This window comes from Amblyomma americanum, chromosome 4, assembly GCF_052857255.1.
Source record: "Amblyomma americanum isolate KBUSLIRL-KWMA chromosome 4, ASM5285725v1, whole genome shotgun sequence".
Classification (NCBI taxonomy): domain Eukaryota; kingdom Metazoa; phylum Arthropoda; class Arachnida; order Ixodida; family Ixodidae; genus Amblyomma; species Amblyomma americanum.
The window spans coordinates 114126672-114149515 of NC_135500.1; the positions used below are offsets into that span (position 1 = coordinate 114126672).

Sequence of the window (22844 nt, forward strand, 5' to 3'; positions counted from 1 at the left end):
ATTCACAACGTGCCTGAATAGCATCGAAAAGCCACCCAGTTCACAGTAAAGGGAGAAGTGAATAGACAGTTCTTTTTTTGAACAACCTTTTGATGCTGCACTCATTTAGTGTGCACAGGATGAGTGCCCACACATGGCCTCTAAAAAGAGACCAGCTGCCACCCCTCTTCCCTCGAACAAATGCTACAAGCACAAGGCCAGAAGACCTGAAAGGTGACAAGAAAAATGTCTGCAAAGATCTTTGCGCAAGAGGCTACTCAAAGCCACACTCGCTCGGCGGCCTTGTCGTGACGTTTTCCACTGCAAAAACAGATGGCGCCACTGCCACCCTTCAGCGAAAAAATGTCGTTTGCGGGTTTTGGTTCCCCGATCTCTACGTAGACGATTACGTTTTCGCATCATGCACGGCTCAACTAAGTAAGTACCATTGCCAAACTTGCTACTATACAAAAGTTACCATAATACACAAGCTCTGTGTGCACTTTCACCGCAAATGAGCCAGCGGTTGAGCCTGTAGCTGCCGCTCGCGGTTCGTAAAAATCTCAGGCCCCTGAATGTGTTCTGCAACCAATTAAAAAAACGGCAAACGAATTGCTAAGACACCTGCGGTAACCGCCTTAACACAGCGGCACTCGAAAGCAAGTCTCTTTGCATGGTCGCTTTGGTTTTGACATCTTTTTGTGCCGTGACATCTAGCTCGTTTAGTGATGGGCACATGAAAAGAGCAATATGGAGCTCAGTCGATGATTTTAATATACGACTGAAATGCGCAGAATGGATATACACACACACAGAATGCGCGCACAAAATCGACGAATTCAAACAGAACTACAGGCAGGAGCGGACGTGATGACTTGCATGTGCAAGCAGCCACACAGGACAACAAACACTACACTTTGCACAATGAAATATACGTGCACAAGCAGGTTAATCACGCACGCACAAGACCAGGTTGCTGCCTTCCGAACCGAGAAAACCGCGTCGTCTGCTGCAAGGCCTACGGAACTAGATATCTGCACATTTGGCGGGGTCCTATGGGACTGCGTGCGCCAACTATCGGTAGCTTTTTGGCCGCTGAGGGTGCTCGGTTGACCAGAAGCACAGGCAGCCTCTATAATTTCGCCTTCATCGAAACTGGAACACTGCGGCCGGGATCGAACCCGCGTCTTTTGGGCCAGCAGCCGAGTGCCATAACCACTCAGCCAGCGCGGCGGCTAGCTAAGCATGGGTACATGCACTGAAAAGCAATATGGTGCCGTGTGTACACAGGTACAAAAAATTTGTGGTTTTTATTTGACTCAACCTCGTATTCAAAAAGTGCCGGCTTAGTGGGCAAAGCTGGTAGAAACAAAGGCACTGAGCAAGAAAAATTCAGTCTGTTTATCCTCCCTCGGGCAAAGATGGCACTGACAGGTGTGCCAGGTTGCAGCTGCAGACTCTAGCCTTGGCGGCATGCATAAAACTACTTATCAGCCGGCCATCTTAATTTAATAAAAAAAAGGAAATTAGTAAAACACATTAAGCAATGTCTACTGCCAGTCCAATTAGAAAAGTGAGAATGCCCATTCCACCATCACGGGCCCACATCCCCTATGAGCCAAAAATAAAGAAACATCGAGGCTGTTATTACAGGGCGAGAAAGCGATGCTGGTCAAAAGCTGCAGAAATAGCAAAACCACTGAAAGCGCAATGCAGCTTCAGACTCAAGGAAAGGTACGAAACAAAACTTCCTACTCTGCACTAGAGGTATGCCCGGGCCGGTATCGGGACCGGCCGTATTCGCCGCTACATAAACTTCGGTCCGGACTCTGCACCCGACTGGTGCCCACCATCAATTTCTAATGACCGGCCCAGCACGGTGCTCATTCGGTCATGCCCATGCAGGCCAGTTTCCTTTTCATGACAAAACTTTGCTCTTAAAAAAAAAAAAAAAGGAGAGAAATACAACTAGGAGTAAACAGACATCTGTGCAGCAACTAAAAAAATTGCAGAGCAAGAAGTACAACGTCGGATTCATACCAGCGACGAGCAAGATGAGTGCTTACTCAAGCTGGGCACAACCAAAAAATCTGGCTATAAAAGTAGCACTGCATATCTTTTTCAGTGGTTTGTGACTCATGTGGCAACACCATAGGAGAGAAATTTCTAAAAACAATGACTTTGGCAAAAGCGTAACTTGTTCCCCTCGTAAGCACACTAGGATGCTTAGCATCCTGGCGCACTATGAGCGCATTATTATGGACTTAGCTTTACACGGATGTTCCTGTTGTCTACCCTGCACTGGGGACAGAAACGAGGGGGCGTGAAAGCAAAAGAACAAACACTCTCCAGATCCCAAGAGAGGGATTTGCAACCCCAAGGACCGCATTCGCATGGGTTACGCAAAGGTTGACGGAAAATACGAAGTGTGTTCAGTTAGCTTTTCGTAGGTCAGGAATGTAGCCAAAGATACCATTCTATTCAAGTGCAAAGCATCCACCGCGAAAAAATCTGGCACACTGCGCTTAATTTAACTGTGTGCATGGGGCACTACGAAGGATTTGTAACTGGAGTGTAAAGGCCTTTCGCTAGGCGATGTTTTGGAGCTTTCTCTCGCCAACTGTACAATTTGCTCCTCTGTATCACCCCCGATCAGCTAGGCTTCTGCTGATGGTGGTGGCTTTGTCAGTACATCGGGCTATGCTCGCATCTTGGACTTGATGTGTTGGAGGGGGGAAGGGTAGTACTATAGTACTAGTACACTATACTAGTAGTACTATTTCGTAGTGCTATTTCACACCTCCCGCATGCGAGGCGGATGCTCAAATCATTAGGCCACCGCTACGGCAAGAGACATTTTTTTTTTAATTATTGGAGCAGACCTACAGTAAGCCTTCCGCACAGATGATGGTTTGGCCCAACTGGTGGCAATGAAGCCATGATGAAAGAGAAAAGGTAGGAGTGCAAATAGGTGACATGCAGTGACTGTGGAATGGTGATGATCAGCGGTTATCTGCATGGTGCAGCACGCAGTCAATGAAGAATGATATATATGCAGCAACCCAAAAAAGTGCATCGATGCAGGATTGTATTAGGGCACTGCACATTAACCCTGCCAATCAGCTTGAACAAATGTGAAAACTACTTGTGATGTAATTATTGGGCTCGGGTCCATTCAGGAGCCCTGGGCAATAAAACAGGCCGCATCCAGCATCACGACGCTGTTTTCTTGAGTGACGAGGACGAAGACATTCGATCGCCCACTTGCATACTAACACACTCACACATACACTACGAGGCACTTACAACCTAGAGATGTCAAGATGAACACCAGTGTCCGACTATGGTTCCGGTGCGACAGTCCTTGTCGGTGCCGACGTACAGCCAAAGAAATATCAGCAGGCAACCGGTTCGCGGTGACGTCCTGGATACCCGGAGGCTGGCAACAGCAGGCAGGAGCGCGTCGGTAGGCCGCGTGGCTACCAGGAGGCTGGACTCAGCGGGCAGGGTAGCATGGTGCTGGACGGGTAGCCAGACCCCGTACCTCGATGCCCTGCCAGTGCAGGCTAGCTTGTTTTGGGGAACACCGAGCTCCAAAGAATGACCCGCCACTCAGTCGCCCACTGCCACAACTGCCTCGAAGCCGAACTCCAACGTTTGATTGTGCACGCACACCGGCTCGCCCTGCACGCGGCCACGCTTCTTTTCTTTGTTCACCCGGAAACCATAGTGGCACAATCCACATCATCACACTATTACTATAATGTGATGTCCTGGCACACTATATACAACTATATAGAGGGCACATACACACTAATCACAATTCCCTTGAATGCTGAGCAGACGCCAGTGCACTGTTGTTGCTTGCTTGCTGGGAGGGAGTCAGTCAATGTCGCGAAGGATGGCACATGCAATATCCAGATGTCAAAAGCTATAGCTGTGGTCTTGACAGGACACGTGTATTTGTGGTGTGGAGGACGTCGCCACTCGATCTGTTTCTCCACTCACAAAGTTGTATGTCAACTCCAGATTGACAGCTGTGCTAGCATGTCATTGCACCTGCCAGGATACAAAACAAAAACAACTGTCAGTAAAACACATTTCAGTTTTGTTGCTTCCAACAAGCTGAAATTTAATATTGGCCAGCAAACAGCATTACTTGTCTAAACTATGTAGAGCAAAAACAGGAACCAGATATTTGTGATCCTGCTCAACTAATACCAATTCTGTATTCAGTTCAGTGCCAACATTCTCCACTGGGTTCAATACGCAAGGTGTGATATCACTCCCTCTCTGAATTCCCCATTAGGGATGCGCATTTGACTGGGGAGAGATTTGTAAATGAGGACACCAAGCTAAGATGAAAACGTCAGTGACGAAAAGCATTAAGTGAACCAAGATATGAATGGTCTTATTTGATTGCATACTGGACTTCATAACGCAGACACCACGCTGCTCCCTCACCTACAGCACCTGACTTCTGTATAACCGGTGTTGTCAATTTGATTTGTTCTTCAGTGACCATCAGTGGGGATGCAAAGAAGCACCCCTTGAGTGCACAACACCCCGTGTCAGCTGTCCTCTGCAAATAAATTAGTAACTGTGCCATAAAAACAGCAAGACCGCATGGTGGCGCATGTATGTGCCAAAAAATTTTTAAAATGCATCTGGGAGCATGTTGTGCTGCATTTTATGGCACATAGGCAGCTCAGGCGATCATGCCCCAAACTTAAGGTAAGAGATATTATCGATGGTGTAGGCGGCGTAAAACATTTTTTTGCATTCCCTAATGATAAAGGAAGAAAGAAATTTTATAAATGGTTAATACAAGAGCGTTAAAGAAGGTCAGATAGTCTCAGCAGGGATCCTTGGCTGGGCAAGAATGTTGAGCCTCCCAACCACTAAAACAAATCCCCAGCCTTCCTCTCAAGAATGGGAAGGTGGATGAGGTGTATCAAAAAATGAAGTGAATCAGTGGGTAAAGATTTAGAGTTTGCTGAGAAAACCTGCCTCTCTTAAAAAGCTAAGAACACACGTGTCAACAATTCCATTTTCACTTAAAAGCAATGCTGGGTGTAAACAGACGTGTTCATTATATAACAAAGTAAAATATTTTTTTTCTAAGTTTATGAAGTTTATGCATGAGTATAAAATGTGATTAAGTGTCAGGTCATCTCCACACTTTTCACAAACCGGTTTGTTTTATTTTGTCAATAGAAAATTGCGTGTGATCTGTGAGTGGCCTATATGGAGACGACATAAAATAACTTCAATGAAACGCTCTTGGTAAAACATGACTTCCATTCCCCCAGGACTGGCTTTGCCAGGTGCAGTTTGTTGTTTACTTCATTATTCCAAGCTGTCTGCCATTTTTTCCTTAACTTATGTTGTACTAACTTTATACAATCCGTAAAGGGTATATTTACTTTTTTTATTTCCTTGCCATGCGCTTGAGCAGTGCACAAATCTGCTCTCTCATTGCCTTTTATTCCCACATGACTCGGGACCAGCACAGTTTTATATTTTGTCCTTGAGTTGTGGCAGTTACTATGCTGAAATGACGTAACCAAGCAAAGGTCTGCTTGCATTTTTAGAATGGAGAGCTGCAGGTACACTTCATGGGTCTGTGTAAATAATAGCGTGTTTGAGGTTCTCGCTTTGTATTTTTTTTTATGGCCACACATACTGCATAGCATTCCACAGTGAAGATGGATGAACACTGTGGTAGTCGTGCTATTTCCACTGAATTCCCTCACACCACTGCGCTTCCTACGTAACTAACCGTTTTTGATCCATCAGCATAAAATTCTGTAAAACTACTGTATTTTTCTTCGAGGGCAAGGAATTCTTGTATTATATGTTGTTGTGGAGTTTGTTTTTTGCGCAACTGTGTAAGAGTGAGATCACAGATTGCAGAAAAATTGTACCATGGAGGCAGTGTATCTCGTCCTCGAGGAATGCCACGTAATTTATCAAGTACTCCGAAGTTTTGGCGAAAAACGCAGGAGGAGTGGATAGCTAGCAGTTTTTTGTTCAAAGTGTTCTAGATGGCCACTTTGAGACTATGGGGTAACATAGGTGTTTCGGCAGCGAACGGACTTTTAAAATGCACGAGCATGTGAGCATGCTTCTTCTGTCTGTAAGTAATGGTTCATTGGTTTTCGTATAAAGACTGCTTATGGGTGACGTCCTGTATGCACTGGTGGAAAGATGCAAACATAAATTATGTACTGGATCCAGCCGTTTAAGGTACAATTGCCTCGCTGATCTGTAAACTATGCATCCATAATCTAATGTAGAGTGTACTACAGAGCGATGAATTTATAAAAGACAAGTCAGAAACCCAGTTTTTTCGTGAGAGTACTTTCAGTATATTAAGAGATCGAGAAGCGTTCTGTTTGAGGGTGTTTATGTTTGACAGGAATGTGACTTTTTTGTCAAAAGTTATTCCTAGAAGTTTGCACTCATCTTTAACTGGTAGCGTGACTTCATTTAGATACAGGGAGGGAGCAGTGTACATTCCTCTTCTAAGTGAGAACAGAACAGCTGCTGACTTTTACGTAGAAAACTTGAAATCATTTTTATCTGCCCATGTTGTTAGTTTATTTACTCTCAGCTGTATTTGCCTCTCACACAATGTAATGCTAGAGGATGTGCAAGCAATCCAGAGATCGCCGACGTACACTGAATACATGATGAAGTTTGGAATTATTTTTGCTAGGGAATTCATTTTTACTATAAAAGTGTGGTGCTTAAAATGCACCCCTGAGGCACGCCGTTCTCTTGAATGCAGTTCTTATAAAGAGTGGCACCCAGGCGTCCTTGAATTGAACGGTTGGACAAAAAGTCACTCAAGCATTTCAGCATCCTACCGCAGGTGCCGAGGTGTCCAAAGTCCCCCAGTATGCCAAACCTCCATGTGGTGTCATAGAAAAAGACCGCAAGGCAGTGTTGCCTGTGTATAAATGGTTCTCCGACTGTTTTCTCTAGGTGGACTAGATGGTTGGTTGTAGACCATGCCTTTTTAAACCCACACTGATGGATGTCAACAAGATCATGGGATTGTAATAGAAACATTAACCTAATGTTCAGGACACTATCAAAGGATTTGGCAAGTACACCTGTCAGGGCAATAGGCCTGTAATTGCTAGGGGACGTAGGCACCTTTCCTGGCTTCAGCAATAGTTCAAAAAAGGCTTTTTTCCAAGCCTCTGGTATCTCTCCTGATACCCATATTTTGTTGAAAAATTTCAGAAGCGAGCTTACAACGGGTTCGGACAGATGGGCGAGCATTTCATAATGAATTTCATCTGGTCCTGGTGCAGTCTGTTTACCGGAAGAAAGTACGCTGTTAATTTCTTTTCGTGTAATTGGGCTATTATACGGTTCGTGAGCACTCCCTGCTGTCGGCAGTCTTTTTTTTTTTCGGCTGCATTTTTATATTTAAAAATGAGTATGTATAATGAGAGGAACTAGATACAGTAGCAAAATGTTCACCTAATATATCATCTTGTTCTTTTATATTTTTTTGTGCACCAGGGGCTGTCAGAAGAGGGACCGTGAACAGGGAGTAGCGACCATCTAGTTTGTGTATTGCCTCCCATATTTTTTTCAATGAGACATGGCTGTTTATAGAGGAAACGAAGCTTTGCCATGATGCTTTTTCGGCATTGTGATGTATGTCCTGAGCTTTAGCTCTTGCTTTTTTAAAGTTTATAAAGTTCTCCTGCGTGGGGTATGTGCGAAATATACCCCAAGCTTTATTTTGTTGTTTCTTCACTTCATTGCAATCTGGTGTCCACCACACTTTATGGTTGCGTAGTATTATTCCTGAAGATTGAGGGATAGCCAAAAGTGTGTCAGCAAGAATATAATTTGTGAACTTTTTGTTTATTTCATTGACATTAAAGGGACTATGCAATAAATTAACTGAGGTTAGATAAAGCATACCAGAGATTGGCATCCGATCACTCGTCACCACAGTGCAAGAATTTTTGAGCTAGCATCAATAACAACCAAGATATAGACGATTAAAAATTACGCTCCTCCTCTTCCGCTACACTCGTACACGCGGGGCACGAGAAAAAAATTAAAGAAAACAGGTCTGGGACTGGGCCCCGCCTATGAACACGTCATCCGCTGACGTTCGGTTTGCAACTTCCGGCTGTCGCACCCAGCGCCCCAGCAGCAGCATCGGCAGCGCCTCCACGGTCTCTCTTCGCCTTTCTGGATTGCGGCGCACGTTGAATTCTGTTGCTTGTTGCCAGTTGTGGCTCCGGAACTACCGACAGAAGTAGGCGGCAGTGGTAATTTGAAACCATATGCGCGAAGGCAGTGACCTGGCTCACGCTTGCCCAAGGGGCTCGCGTTGCGGCACGAGCAGACGACTTTCACGGCTACCGGAAGTGAGCCCGTGACGTCATGCCTGTCGTGGCTCCAGCGAATGACAGCGTGTGGTGGCTTGCCGACGTCACGGAACTAGTGACGTATATTTTCATGATTTTAGTTGCAAAATGCGTCACTATGAGAACACCAATCAGCCCACGAATTTAGAAAAACACGGTTTTTACAAATTCATAACAAACTGCCACCTCAGTTCCGAAGACTCACACTTAATGAAAATGCTCCTTAGCATCATTTCTAAGCATTGAAAACATTTACAAGTGACTTTTAATTCATTGCATAGTCCCTTTAAGATTTTATAATGCAATATTTTCTAATGTGGCTTCAATTCTAAAAAGTTGCCAGTCTGCAAAATTGAGCTTCCAACACCGTGGCTTTGTCAGGGTGACAGATGGTGGGGATGAAAGGCAGATTTCAAAAGAGAGATGATGGCTTCCATAGGGGTTGTCTAAAACATCCCATTTAAAATCGCTAAAAACTGATGGAGAGCTGAAAGACAAATTTATAACGCTCACTTTTCCTGAACTAGGAAAGCAGTAAGTAGGTTTACCGGTGGTCAGTAAACAAATATTGTTAGATAGTATAAAATCCTCAATGACCTGACCTCTATCGGTTTCCTCACTGCCCCAGAAACAAGACTGTGCATTAAGATCTTCAACTACCAAGTATTGTTCCGGTAACTGTTCTAAAAGGTTCACTAATTCATGTTGTGTTACTTCGAAGTGTGGTTGAAGAAATATGCAACAAAGTGTAATGGTTTTGTAATCAAGCACTATGGCTGCTATGGCTTCGAATCTAGTTTTCAGTTTGATCTCGCGAGCTGCTACTCCAGGCTGCCCAATGATGCCTACGCCTCGCGAGAGTCTGCTCAGCCCTTCTGGGTCACGGCGGAAGACCGTATATTTCTTTAGCACCTTTATGTGCTGAGGGCCTAAGGTGGTTTCCGGCACACAAAGCAATAGGAGAAAAAATTGTGTTTAAAATGCATTTTATGTCGTTATAGTTATTTATGTGACCTATGCAGTTCCAATGTATTATGAAAGACATCATAATGTTGTGTGCGTGTATGCAGAAAAAACTAGATTAACTTTCATTTGGCCCTGTGACTCGGAGCCTTAAATTTTTCGATCAATCCAAGGAGCTCCGCCGTCCGTCTGACTTGGATGCCACTGGGCTGCCCAGGGTTGTGTTCATCGCCTCTGCAGAGGCACTGGACGACTGTGCAGAATGGACGCTGACTTTTAAGTTAGACCTCGACCTGTGGGAAAAGGTCTTGAGGCCCGCTGAACCGGGAAGTCTGCACAGCCTGCTTCGGGGTTGGCGGAGTAGTGTTAGCTACTTCCAGGACGGACATGCCCTGGAGTATGCAGCATGATCTCCTTCACAGTTAGTGCAGCGTTGGGCAGCAACACATTCATTGGATTTGTGGTCTTTCGAAGAGCATTTCGCGCAAGTTTTGCGTCCGCGACAAGTCTGTGAGCCATGGCCAAACCTCTGGCAACTGAAACATTTGTGTGGGTTCGGTATATATGGCGTTACATTTGTTTTCAGGCAGCTGACCTCAATGCTTTCAGGCAGTGTGCTGGTGTTGAAGTTGAGGATCAGGTGTTTTGTGTGTATTTCTTTGTTATCCTTCCGGATCTTTATCCGCTAAATGTTTATGACATCTTGGTCGGTAAGGCCTTCAAGCATTTTTTTCAGAGAGGTGGACAAAATCGGTCTCAGATATGGCGCCTCAGACTGTGTTTAGAGATCGGTGTGACGTGATGGAGACGGGAATCTCCCCTATTGATACAATGTTTGCAAGTTTTGAGTGCTGGACGGTGTCATGTAATTCAAGCAGTAAGTCATCGCTGGCCTATATTGAGACCTTGCACCCAAGGCCCAAGGTATCTGTCAGGCACTTTGCTAACGAAAACGGGGATATAAGCCTTGCTGGTTTTCCTTTCGTTTCGCTATGGACAACGTGAAACTTTGGGAATGATACCTTTCTTTTCTGAAAAAAACTCCTCATCGTTCAACCCTCTTTTGAGATAACAATCAGGTTTGGAAAGGAGGGGTGCCATAAAAAATTAAGTTTTTCAGCCATGGTGCCAGCCACCCACCACGGAGCCCAACTAGGGGACGGGACAGGAACTTGCAAGCAAGTCCTGCCCACGCCAGATGTACACCCTAACTATAACCAAACATGATGCAACCTAAGGTGGCTGGCCACACAAGGTTAACCCTTGCCGCCAAGAAAAATTGAAAAACTAAGAAGTGATTAGGAGACAGAAGAGTTGTAAGAAAGAGACAGGAAAGTAAAAGGTGGAGGAAAAGATAGGAAAAGGCGACTGCCGATTTCCTCCGGTCAGGACAGGCTGGAGGTGCCGTCTACAAGAAGTTGGGGCCAAAGTGGTGTGTGGCCTCCGCCGAGGCACCTTAAAGGTCCAAACGCTCGGCATCGGCTCAACCACCAGGTGCCCCTTTTCCTAGGACACGGCGATGCCACGCACGGCTAAGGGCGGGTGCTCGGGTCCGTGGTGATGCACTGTTCACCATCATCCCACTGCGGGGATGTCCCTGGGGATGCTCGGCAACCCGTGGTGTCGCCACTCACCAACATCTGCCAGAAATAGATGCACCTTGCAGCATAATTAATCTGCCCCTATGACTATATATTCCTAAATATCTTGGCTCTAACATCTTTGCCCAAACTGCAGCTGAACCTTCAAAAAGTGCAAACCTTTTTCAAGCGTACTGCCACTGAACCTGCAGATGCCAAGTACATGAACCAATGCTGCCAATTTCAGGCAGACTGAAATAGGCAAGCCCCCCACAGCAAAATTTGCTCATGTTAAAATAAATGAGTGAGTCCTGCATTCCACAAGGCAACTAAGATTCTCGCACCAAAGTTCACGACGATTACAATCTTTAACATGCCACAGAAAACAGAGAGACTCATGCACATGACCTGCATACCTTCTAAAATATACTTTTACATCTTCACAACTACATGTGGCATCTTCCAGAAAGCTTAATTACCTCTCGTAGATGCAAACCATGAATTCTCACCATTAAGGAAGAGCATGTAAATGTTTTGTCCTTGGGCTGTAACTTTCTTGTTAACAGAGTTGAAGGATGTCGCATTCATATTACAGTTCGGGATGTCCTCTTTCCCACGAGAAAGCATGGTCATTAGAAGCAGCCATGCAGTCTTTCCAGCTGTGCACTAGCAATGCAGTATTTGCATGCCACTGTAGAAGGACAAGGGCAGCTGCTGACACCAGCAGCAAACTGCAGAGGTGACCTTTTTGTTGGGTGCTAAGTGCATAGTATTTTTCATCTTGGGGAGAGTGAGAAAAAGTAAACGTTATTAATATAAAGATTATTCTCTTTAATGTAAAGTTTATGCTGTTTTCATCTCAGGGAAACAGCACAGAAGATGACTTGGAGCTGCGGCTACTCGATGCAGCATCGTATTGGTCCCACAACTAGTGTAAGGACGAGTGTGGTCATGATTGGCCGTATCGTTATTTCAGCAAACTCTACACTGATGTAAGCACAAGTTCAAAACCCCTCTCTGCAAATTTATTTTAAGCTAAGAGTTGTTGCATGCTACAAAAAGAGAGACATGCGACATCAATAGAGTCTCAAAAAGGTGGTGACCATCACGTTGCTGGCCGATGGCTACAGCATGAACCCAACCCTCTGGACAAGAAGAGCTACTAAGCCGGTATTCAATGGAACATTCTAAAATTGCTTGATCGCAGTGATGAGCTGGTGAATCATCTCTCGTGGATACTATGTTAAAAGATGACTCCATCTGCTCAGTAATGAGCCAAATTACATGCACAGTTCGGCACAGTTCGGTACATGCGCAGTTCGGCCTGCTTCAGATTGTTTGTCACTTGACAAAGGGACCCACCTGGAACATGTTTTCTCAAATTGAAGTTCATAAATACTGACGTGATTAACTCTACCAAGCAACACATCAGCGTGTTCTATAACCCCCTGCTTATTGCAATGGCCACCCATTAGTAAATTCCCAAACAGGCGCCAGCAGCTCTGGGAAGGATGCAGAGACAAGGTGTTCATCTCTCAGACTGAATGTGGTTACACGTTAGTGCTACAGCCTGCATAGGCACCTTCAATGCACCCAATACCAAGGAAGGCTTCCCTCATATATGGCATCCATTCAACAGCAGATATTATTAGGTGGACTACTCTCTACGATTAGCAACTTGAATGATGGCATGCTGCTTAACAATATGTCACAGGTGCCACACGAAAACATTGTCTGAAGAACGTCAGAACTTTCATTTCAAGCTAACACCCTTCAATTCTATTTATTAAAAACAGAGGTTGCACCTCTGCCTTCAATTTTCAGCTGACTTTTTACGACTTATTTCACAGCAAAAGTTTCGTTTTTTAAGAGAATATTATTTTATGGAACACCTGTCACAATGGAAGACGTGCTCAATGTGCTGCAAAAAAACTTAGTATATTGCCTATACGAACTTACATGACGGAAGCCAACAGTCATCGAAACCAAAAAGCATAGGGGATGATTTTTTTAATCTGTGGTGTTAATTTGATTATACCTGAAGGCATTATATAAGGGGGGAGCAAAATCAATATCAAGACAGAGAAAGAATAAATTGATAAAATATAACAATAATAAAAAAACAGTATGTAACAGTTAAATGATATTGTGACGCCTATACAATGCTAAGTGGAATGCATGGGATCGAAACAGGAAAAAATTTATATATGTAACACTCAATCAATACAAGAGAAAAACAGTGCAAGACAAACGACACAAATGAAGAAAAGTAACAATAAACAGCTGTTCAAAGTGCCGAGGTGAATATGGCAAACTTTTTTCCCTCATGAAAAATAGTCGTTTAGTTTTTCCCGGAATACTTTTCGGTTAGTGCATGATGCGATGAAATTTGGTTGGCCATTCCATGGTGCTATTGCATCCAGAAAAAATGAAGACTTTAGTGCTAAGGTGCGGCAGTTGAAGCGTGCAATGCTATGGTCATGGCTTCGCCGAGTAGCCATCAATAGGAGCTTAATGGGGTAATTATTTTAAAGATAATTGATTAGAAAGCCAAAGAAAAAACAACCAGATGATGCTGGTTGGATCTGAATACACAGTGTCCGGTGATTGGACAACTGCCAGTGTAGCTCAGTTGGCAGAGCACCTGATGCTAGATTCAAACGTCAAGAGTTCACGTCTCAACAGCGGCATGTGGTGTTTTCTTCAGCTAAGCAGAAGATTGGACAGCCATTGCGGTAGCTAAGTTGGTAGAGCACTGGACACTAAATTCTTATTCGGTCGTGGGTTCAGATCCTAACGGTGGCATGCGTCTGTTTTCTAATCAACTAGATCTAAAATAATTACCCTATTAAGCTCCCACTGATGAACACAACAAATTAAAAATAAAAACATTCCCTCCACTCCTTGGTTTCAGTGACTGTTGGCTTCTGTCATGTATGCCACAGAAAGCCCCTCTTTTCCCTTCCCTTGTCTGCTCTATACGAACTTAGTACACTACCTTGGATATAATGAACCTTAGTATGCCATCTCAGATATAACAACATTTTGCGTATTAGCCTTGAATATAACATTCTTTAGTTCACCATCTTGGATATAACGAACTTTAATTTTAAGCCCAGATAAGGCGAATTTTCGCGTGTTAACCTCGGAAAAAATTAATTTTCATGTGTTACCTTGGATACAATGAACTTTCGTGTGTTACTTCTGATATAACGAACCTAAGTATGCCACCTCGGGTATAATGAACTTTCGTGTCTGGACTTCGGATCTGACAGACATAAACTGACCACCTTGGAACTTGAGTATGTCAACCTCAGATATAACGAACATTTGGCTGCTAATGCATTCAAAAGATTCACCGAGGAACACCTAAGTGTTTTCCTGATATATATACATGAAATTTTTCTAGCACATTCAAAAACAGTTTCGCAACTACTCTAACAAAATTTCACTGTTATAACTCGAGAAAATTGTTTTCTAATATGTATATTTCCTCTGATGAAAAGACTGCAGAGTTAAGAAAATATGGCAGAAAGCTGGTTCAACATTCAATATGTTCCTACCAATGTGCTAAAGACCTAGACATTCGCAGAATTTTTTTTCGCAAAACAAATTTTAGTTTTGAATTTTCGCGACGCAGTGCCCACTGACTTGTCTACAGTCAGTAGAAAATTTCAGACATGAAACTCAAATTTGAAAAACAAATAATTCTGACCTGCAGTATGGTTTAAGAGTACAACAAAACAAAAGGGGTCATAATAGTCGTTAGGAATTGCTTTGCAAGGTGAACATCTCTGCAGAAACAGTAATGAATAAAAACATTGATTGTTCAAGTGTTTTGCCAAAAAACGGACCCACCATGGTCAATGAAATTTTTCTGGAGTAGTACCCGGTCAATTTCAGGAACGAAACGAGGCTTACAAGCCAATACAACAATTTCAAAGCCGCCTCTCCCCTTAATCAACGCGGGCTTGAGATCGCAGAGCAGTGTCTTAAAATGCACAATACATGCCTTGCCTATAGCTTCCACAATTCATTAGTTTTCCCCTCTTACAGAGCAGTTTTCTCTTCTTACACGTACTCCATATAGCCAGCTAGCTACAGCTGGCATGTCACGGATAATGACCTTTTTTTCGCCGAAAAGCAAATTTCAAGAAATAAATTCAGCTGACTGTTATCGGCCTTTTTTGGTCTAAACTGAAAAACCCAACCTCAATGATAATAAGAGCCCAGAGGTTCCAAACTTTACTTCCAAGCTGGCATATTTCAATTCCACGAATTACATAAATATGAGAGCCAATGAGGCAGAACTTATGAACACCCATTGTAAATATTGGGGGTAAGTGAACTTTCAGTGTGCAAATAAAAGAAAGCTATGCAGAAATCTTGCAGCCAGTCCAAAAATAGCCTCGCGGAGGTGAAGACACTCTTATCCATTGCTGTCAAACCCTTAAAACAATAACTCAACCTAGCCGTTAAACAATCTTTATACGCTCATCACACACTGACAGGAACAGGTGGTCATGAGGCTCACTTATGCTCCATTTCATACATCAGGTGCAACGCTGTCAAAGCTAGTGCACTTGTTTGCACTGCCTGCATCCGCGACCAAAAAGTAGCGTGTTCCTTGTGGTGAGCGAAACATAGTGAATACTTTGCCTGCAGGCTTACCACATGACACATTTGTCAAGAACTTGATCAAATGGACTCTTACTGCTGACATGACGCTGTACTTTTCTCGTGGCTTAGACCACTTGGCCACAGAACAAGCGCAGTGTAACACGCCTTCCTTTATTTTCCCGTCCGGACTACTACCGTACCTTTCACAGCGTTGCACCTGATGTATGAAACGAAGTATAATTCAGGTCAAAGGCTGTTGACATCTGACAGTGCTCAGGGGTGTAAACACCAACATCTTCAGCAATAGCTACGTGTCACAAAACTGACAGTCTTGCTGCATGCGTAGTATTCCTCTGGGGAGTCATGGCTTCTAGACAAAACACACTTCAAGGACTGTCCTAAAACAGCTTCACCCATTTGACATCAAGAGGTGCAAGATTAGTGCACAACGATCCAACACACAAATAAGTGTTGACCAGTGCAAAAGTATCGCAGGCGCTACGTATCTTCAGGACAGCAGCTTTAGCCAGTATAGCGAGCATTTCATGTGGCCCTAATTTGGACTTTACATACATTCTTTTAGAAATACAGCTATGCATTAGCAAATGTATGATAATCGTATTACCTTTCCAGCTTTTGCAAAAAGAAAGTCAAGCTTTCAAGGGTAGAACACGTCTTGGGATTTTATGTTCCTTTATTTGTTCAGTGTTTTTTCTTATTTTTAGTTTGATTATTGCGGTTTAACATCCCAAAGCGAGTCAGGTTATGGGGACGCCTTAGTGAAGGGCTTCAGAAATTTTGACCACCTGGGGTTTTTTAATGTGCACTGACATCGCACAGTACACGGACCTCTGGCCTCTAGCATTTCGCCTCCATCGAAATGCGACCACTGAGGCCGGGATTGAACCCGTGTCTTTCGGGTTAGCAGCCGAGCACCACAACTGCTGAGCCACCGTTGCGGCTCTCTTACTTTTCGTGAAAAAAAAAAAAGGTTAAATCCTACAAGAAATACAGGGATACAATGATATATCAAAACTCATACTTTTCTCTGCAAGGCTTCCAGTCGAACTGCAATAAATGACGTCTACTAATCCCTGCTCTCTCTCCCGGCGCACTGCAGGCCAGTGTCTTCCAGCTCACAATTGTGATCTCCCTCTGTCAGAAGAGGTATACTCAATTCTTTTTAACTGAGGAGCTACCAATGCATCTGATAGGCCACTGTACCACACCCCTGTAACATCTAGCCAAGGCCAAGATCAGAAACGCACGAGCCTCGTCATGCCTCACTGTTGCCTTCCTACAGCTGCGTCCTTAGCACTCAGAAGCCCTTTTCAGAAAACATATTTTCAGGCCCAAGCTCAGCCCAGCCCAAACCAAACCAACCTGGTGGAATTAACCAAAGCAGGTGCAAACTCCATGCATGTAAACATTTTTATACTGGTAACAGAACACAGGCGCAGATAAAATAAGCATGCAAACACATGTTTCAGGGTCGAATGCCCAAAATGAGCATACCTTTTGAAATCCAATGCTGGAAGGATTGCTCCACATTTCCCGGTCTCAAGCGGATGCGTGAACACCCACAAACTGCACCTTGATAACATCTACAGCAGCAGGACATGACCGCAGATGCGACATCAGCCAAAAGACGAACATTTTGACAGTGAGCTGTTGTGTAATGCAAGTGCCTTGTTAGTACCTTGAATGGTGCCCATGATGTCGCCAGCTGACATCAGCTACATACTTATGTCTGAGTCCCCCTGGCACGCACAAGTGCTCGTGCCTGCGTTTCTGCATGAACATGAAAATGAATGGGTGTTGAGCATCACTGCCAGAGCCGAGATTCGCCATGCTCACTTTCATGCTTTGCTTCCGTCTGTGTGCCGACTCCAGGAACAGGAGGAGAAGTAATGTATCTGCCACAAGCACCACAGGTGCCCACTACTATCCCAGCTTTGCAGTCTGTCAAGAACCCTTGGCCGTGCTCCCTGCCGTCACCAGCACGCTGTGCAGCGAGCTTGGCCTAGAAACAGAAACAGAATATATATAGACGTACAACCTTTGTCCAAAAAAGTTCAGAGATTGAGTTCATTAAAAGAAATGCGTTTAACATTAAAATCATTTGTGCATCACCCCTTCAAAATAGTCTCCCTTGCATTCTACACACAGCTTCCAACGCTTCTTGAGGTCTTGGAAACAGTTGGAAAACACCTCTTTTGGCAGGGCTGTCAGCTCCTTTGCCGTGGCATTTTGAATGGCCTCCACGCTCCCCATCCAGTGACCTTTTAGCGCTCTCTTCACACGAGGAAACAGGAAAAAATCGCATGGGGAGAGGTCAGGCGAGTATGGCGGATGGGGAAGTACAGTAATGCTCTGCTTGGCGAGAAATTCTGTCACGCTGACAGCAGTGAGCTGCCTAGCGCTATCTTGAAGAAGGCTCCATTGTCCAGATGTCAATAAGTCAGGGCGACGGCGTCTCAGTGCATCACGCATCTGTTGCAGCACGCAGATATAAAACTCCTGGTTCACCGCCTGCCCTTGTGGGACGAAATCTTGATGTATGGCACCTCTAGCATCGAAAAATATTATCAGCATCGTCTTTGTTTGATGATGTTATTGAAAACACCATGTTTCGTCTTTAGCAATGAACCTGTCGACGAATGCAGCATCCTTCTCTGCTTCGGAGAGGAAAATCAGCGCTCACCGATGCCCGCGTGTCGTTCTGGTCCTGTGTGAGGGAGTGCGGCACAAGTCTGGCATTCAGCTCTCGTTTCCCCAAGTTCTCACGCAAAATTTGGTGGCATGTTGTCTTACTAATGTCGAGAGCATCTGATAGCATGCGGACTGTAATGGTGGGGTCTTGCTGTACTATTTCCCTGATCAGAGCTACGTTGTTTTCATTCCGTGAGGTTGAAGGGCGCCCCTGCCTAGTGTCGTCTTCCACCGACGTTGTCCCCGAAACGAACCTCCTGTGCCACTCGAAAACTCGCGACCCCGATAATGTTTCGTTGCCGTAAGCGTCACGAAGGAGCTCATACGTCTCTGTGGCTGTCTTGCCAAGCTTCACACAGGATTTTATGTCAGCACGCTGTTCGAGGCGAACGTAAATAGAGCCACACTCATTCACAGTAGAATGCGCAAAACGAGTCGTAGCAACGTATTTTTCTACATCTAGTGCCATCTAGCTGCTGCCACAACCATTAACATAAATAGCTCAGGTTAGCACGAAAAGATAGCGATGCACATACGTACCAACATTTGTTTGGGGGAATTATTTCTAGAGAAAAAATAAATCAGTCTCGAAACTTTACGGACAAAGGTTGCAGATAATTTGTGGGGTTTGAATGGGGGAGATAAGTACGTTCTCCCCACTCAATCGCGGCTGACACGGTTCAAAGCCGCCCGAACCCCACCCCGTGGTCGCGTACGCTACCGAGCGCACGCCAACCACGGCGGGCCTTGCTCTGAGGGAACAAAGGAACGACACATTGGCTGACACAAACAGGCATTTATTGCTACAGCAACAATAACGCCAGCTAGCAACAAGGTACGCTAATGAATCGAGGTCGTCCGACGCACCGGCAAGGTTCCGAGCGAATGTTCGCCCGCGCTAGGGCAAGGGGTATAAACTCCGCAGGCCGGACGGGACGAGTACGGGAGCCTGTCTCCCCGTCGCTTCTTCGCCCCGCCGGCGAAGAGCGGAGCCGCCAGCGACGCGTCCGGTTGCGCCGACGATCCCCGCCGAAGAGCCCCCATCTCCCGCGGGCGGGCTTCAGCAGTCTCCCGCGCAGCGACGCTGGTGCCCTCTCTTGCCAGTTAATCCATCTCCCGCGGGCGGGCTTCAGCAGTCTCCCGCGCAGCGACGCTGGTGCCCTCTCTTGCCAGTTAGTGTAACTGACAAGGGAACGCGTTCATCCTCGGGGTGAGACTGCTGCTGCACGGTGCCTCGCGGGAAAGCAAACTCAGGGGGCTGCAGGGCAGGTCCCCACAAATTATATGTTGCCAACATAAGAAAGCCTTTAAAAAAATATATCATGCGCCACTTTTTTTTATTATCGCAATGTGCACCACAAGCTTTTTGTGACCGTCTTTTGATGTTACTGTGATGCCATTGCCTGATACGAGCCCGATGTTACCCTGATGCTTTTGTACATGTAGGGGCCAAGGACTCGTCAAGCACTTGAGGCTTCCTTCCTTGGCCGTTTTCATCATTGCAATGAACAATCTCTGGTATTATTATTTCTTTCTGTGAGAATTCTGCATCATGTTATGTACGATTTCGTTTCATGTAAAGGAGATGGTTCATTAAGGCAAGCAGGCGTGTTTTCATAATATAAGTGGGTACTTATTAACTAGGGACATCTTATCCAATGGCTCGAAAAATTTCCTTAAAACAAAGCACACTTCCCATTTCTATACCTTAGTCGATGTTCCAAAAATGTTAGACATATGCCGCGAAAGCCGGAGTTACAATGAAGTGCCAAGGAAAAGATCGGAAGAGCCTTCGGGCAATCTGACGCGAGTGACAATCGTAAGCAGTGGTGATTCTGCCTGAATGCTTTGCATGGCGAAGTTCGCGACACTTCCTCTGCTCTGGTTCTGCTCGCCGGTAAGCTTCGTTCGTTCGCTGCGTCCGCTTCTCGCTTACGTCGCTTCAGTTCTTCGCTGGCGGTGTGACGCTGAAGCCGTCGCGCTTGCAGTCTGCGACGATAGCCTGGTGCGTCTGCATCTCGTTGGCGCTGCAGACGAACGCGTTGTCGTTCCGCTAGCCGCGCTCGCTTTGCTGCATCATCTGGTGCTGGCCCTTCGATCCGCTTAGCGTAGTACGCTGTCGTTGCCTTGGCTGCTCGGCCCTACGAGCACGCCGAACCGCCTATCGGTCCTCGCTGGATCCTGGGGCTCGGCCCGCGGTGCAGGTATATATACGCGAGAAGTAAACAGGGCCTGACGAAGTGCGCGCCGCACGGGGGCACAGCCACACAGCTCACGGCAGCGGAGGGAACATCGGCAATCCCCGCAAGCAAGAGGCGAGCGGCAGAGTGGTCATCGCCGCGCCATCACCTCCTCGACGCGACAACGGTTCTCGATTGACGTTATCGCCTACACGAGCGCCGCCAGAGCGCCAGACCGGTGCGGGTTGTATGTATCTGCATTTGTACTAGGGCAATACAGAAACCGGTACACCTTATTGATCGATGCATCTTATAGGAGGTATTCACTGAGGCCGCGCTACCAGATGGCGAAAGCGTCGCCGCGACAAACGCGCCATGTTTGTGGTCGTTTCGCGAAAGCTCGCGCAGTGTCACGGTGCGCCGTGAGGTATCCGGCCTGAATTGTTGGTGATCCGTAACATCTTTGCACGTTGTTAAATGCGACAACGTTCAATTTTCTTTGTAGAATGCTTATTGTGCATGAAGTTTGCAGCAGAATTCTGTGCCGTGATTTAACTGAGCTGTGTGCCGCAATTCGGCAGCAAAACTGGCCGGCTACATTGCACGCAAGAATGCAAACGACTTGCAGCTTTTAATATCAGTTCATAACTGTCAGCTACTCATGCAGCACACATAGTGAATAACACAGCACATGATTAATTACCCATATTTCTAAGCGGACGCTGCTGAAACTCATATTTCCAGCGGCTGTAGTCCGCGAACCGCCGAATACTCATTGTTTCAGCAAAAAGGCATATTGTGTCATATCTGCTTTGTTTACGCGACAAAATGGTCGAGCAAATACTGTCATGCACTCGCAGCACGAATGGCAGACAGCAAGAATGTTTTGCAGGTTTGATTGTAGAAACGTAGCGTTGCTTCCAGTGCACAAGACCTGAAATCTGTAGGCCGGTTCGCAGCAACGCGATGTGCAGCAATTCCGCTACATTCAGTAGTAACACATCACTTTCAGCAGACAGAGATGACAAGTTAAGCTAGCTAAACGAACATACACGTTTAACTACTCACCTAGGTGAAAAACGGCACTTCGGCCGTCGGCACCCTCTGGACGGACGTTCGGCTCGACCGCATGTCAAGCAATTGCGCCCTCTCATAGATTTGCATCCTTTAATTCCTCGGCCTGTCGGCAAACTTACGCCGTGCACAAGGCAGACCTCAATATCGGTGAATTCAACGCACGGCAGCCGTCTTGTAGTACGTCGCACACCAAGCCGGCACCTGCACATTCCTACGGGTCGACGTTTTCACAAAATGTAACATTTTCAGCGTGCCTGCTCTTTCTGCATCGCGCAGTTCACGGCGTATCCACTCAGTCACACGGTGTTACGGGTCGGACAGAAATGATCTGCGGCGAGACGCTAAATACGCTCACATTTCACACATCACAAGCCAGGTAAATGCCGCGGCTGCCGCGCGCGCGGCCACCAACATGGCGAATGGCGCGCCGGCCACTAGCGCCCCTTGCGGATGACGTCATGTGAATACCGCTATGGTACTGGTTGAATCGGTCTACCTATGGGCTGCATATGAAAAGTATGACCAATACAGAATCCAGTACACCTTATCGACTGATACATATTTTCCGCATAGACCAATACCTATTTGTTCATGGAACTGATGGCCTGATATGCACTCACTAATCAATGGGTCACAAGACCAGTCGATTGGTGGTTCTAGTTGTTTTTCATTGCTTCCATCTCGAGCTCTGATCTCGAAATCAACGCATGCCGATCGTATGGCGCTTATGAGGCATTGCAGTAACGTAAAATTATTTGCCGCGTTAAGGGTAAAGTACGCTGAGGCATACAGAATAAAAAAAAACAAAACAATTGGCAGTGGCTTAGCTCGGTTATGCCAAGATATACGTAGCAAAAGCTAAGCACAGCTTGGTTAGCCGTGGTTAATCTTGATTGCAATCTTCCAGGTTGGTCTGGTTGTCTAGCTATGTGGTTGCATTAAAGACGACATATAACGTACCCGTCTCGCGGCGGCATATTCACGGCATTTAGCCAGTCGTACGGCGCGCTGTTCCGGTGTTTCCTCGGCGATTCGTTTCCTCCTCGTCTCGTTCCAGCGTCGATCATAGGCCGCCCAGGCCTCTATCTGCTCAGCAGAAATGTCGCCGTCCATACTGCCGCCTCGACTGTGGTCGCGGACTCGCGGGGCACGCGCGCACTCCTTTTCAATCCTCCGACATGCTATCAGGCATGCGACATTGACATTGCGAAGCGAGCTGAGGCGAGCGCACCGACGCCGGAAGCGGCGCGCGGTGGCGCGGTGTGCAGTCATGCCAGAGGGCGCGGCAAGTCTCCATCCATCCATCCGTACTAGAAGAGGGCAGTGGG

General features: G+C 45.9%; 1 protein-coding gene and 1 long non-coding RNA gene across 9 annotated transcripts in view; one reads left to right on the forward strand and one right to left on the reverse strand.

Moving 5' to 3' along the window:
• LOC144128241 (uncharacterized) overlaps positions 1 to 22844 on the forward strand; it is a 165044-nt gene that overhangs the window by 90057 nt on the left and 52143 nt on the right. The window lies entirely within an intron of this gene.
• On the reverse strand, positions 1277 to 22755 carry LOC144128230 (uncharacterized). 8 transcript variants are annotated; one of them, XR_013313745.1, is made up of 6 exons: positions 22477 to 22749; positions 17405 to 17570; positions 17247 to 17338; positions 17063 to 17151; positions 4444 to 4561; positions 1277 to 4038 (listed from the first exon to the last, which is right to left on the reverse strand). XR_013313745.1 is itself a non-coding variant. In XM_077661467.1 (5 exons), the coding sequence occupies exons 2-5, from the start codon at positions 17408 to 17410 to the stop codon at positions 4022 to 4024; spliced, it is 204 nt and encodes a 67-aa protein (XP_077517593.1). In that variant the 5' UTR covers positions 17411 to 17570; positions 22477 to 22751; the 3' UTR covers positions 1277 to 4021. The 8 variants fall into 8 exon arrangements, 3 of the variants coding, with proteins under 3 accessions (XP_077517593.1, XP_077517591.1, XP_077517592.1); XR_013313746.1 differs by lacking the exon at positions 4444 to 4561 and adding an exon at positions 11437 to 11707; XM_077661467.1 differs by lacking the exon at positions 4444 to 4561 and having other exon boundaries at positions 22477 to 22751.

Bases quoted from the DNA above. Each gene is read 5' to 3' on its own strand.
- LOC144128230 (XM_077661465.1), bottom strand. From the start codon at position 22,629: ATGGACGGCGACATTTCTGCTGAGCAGATAGAGGCCTGGGCGGCCTAT. The intron at 17,571-22,476 runs GTACGTTATATG...TTCTGTTTCTAG, and splicing joins AATATGCCGCCGCGAGACGG to GCCAAGCTCGCTGCACAGCG. The intron at 17,339-17,404 runs GTGAGCATGGCG...ATGTTCATGCAG, and splicing joins GACGGAAGCAAAGCATGAAA to AAACGCAGGCACGAGCACTT.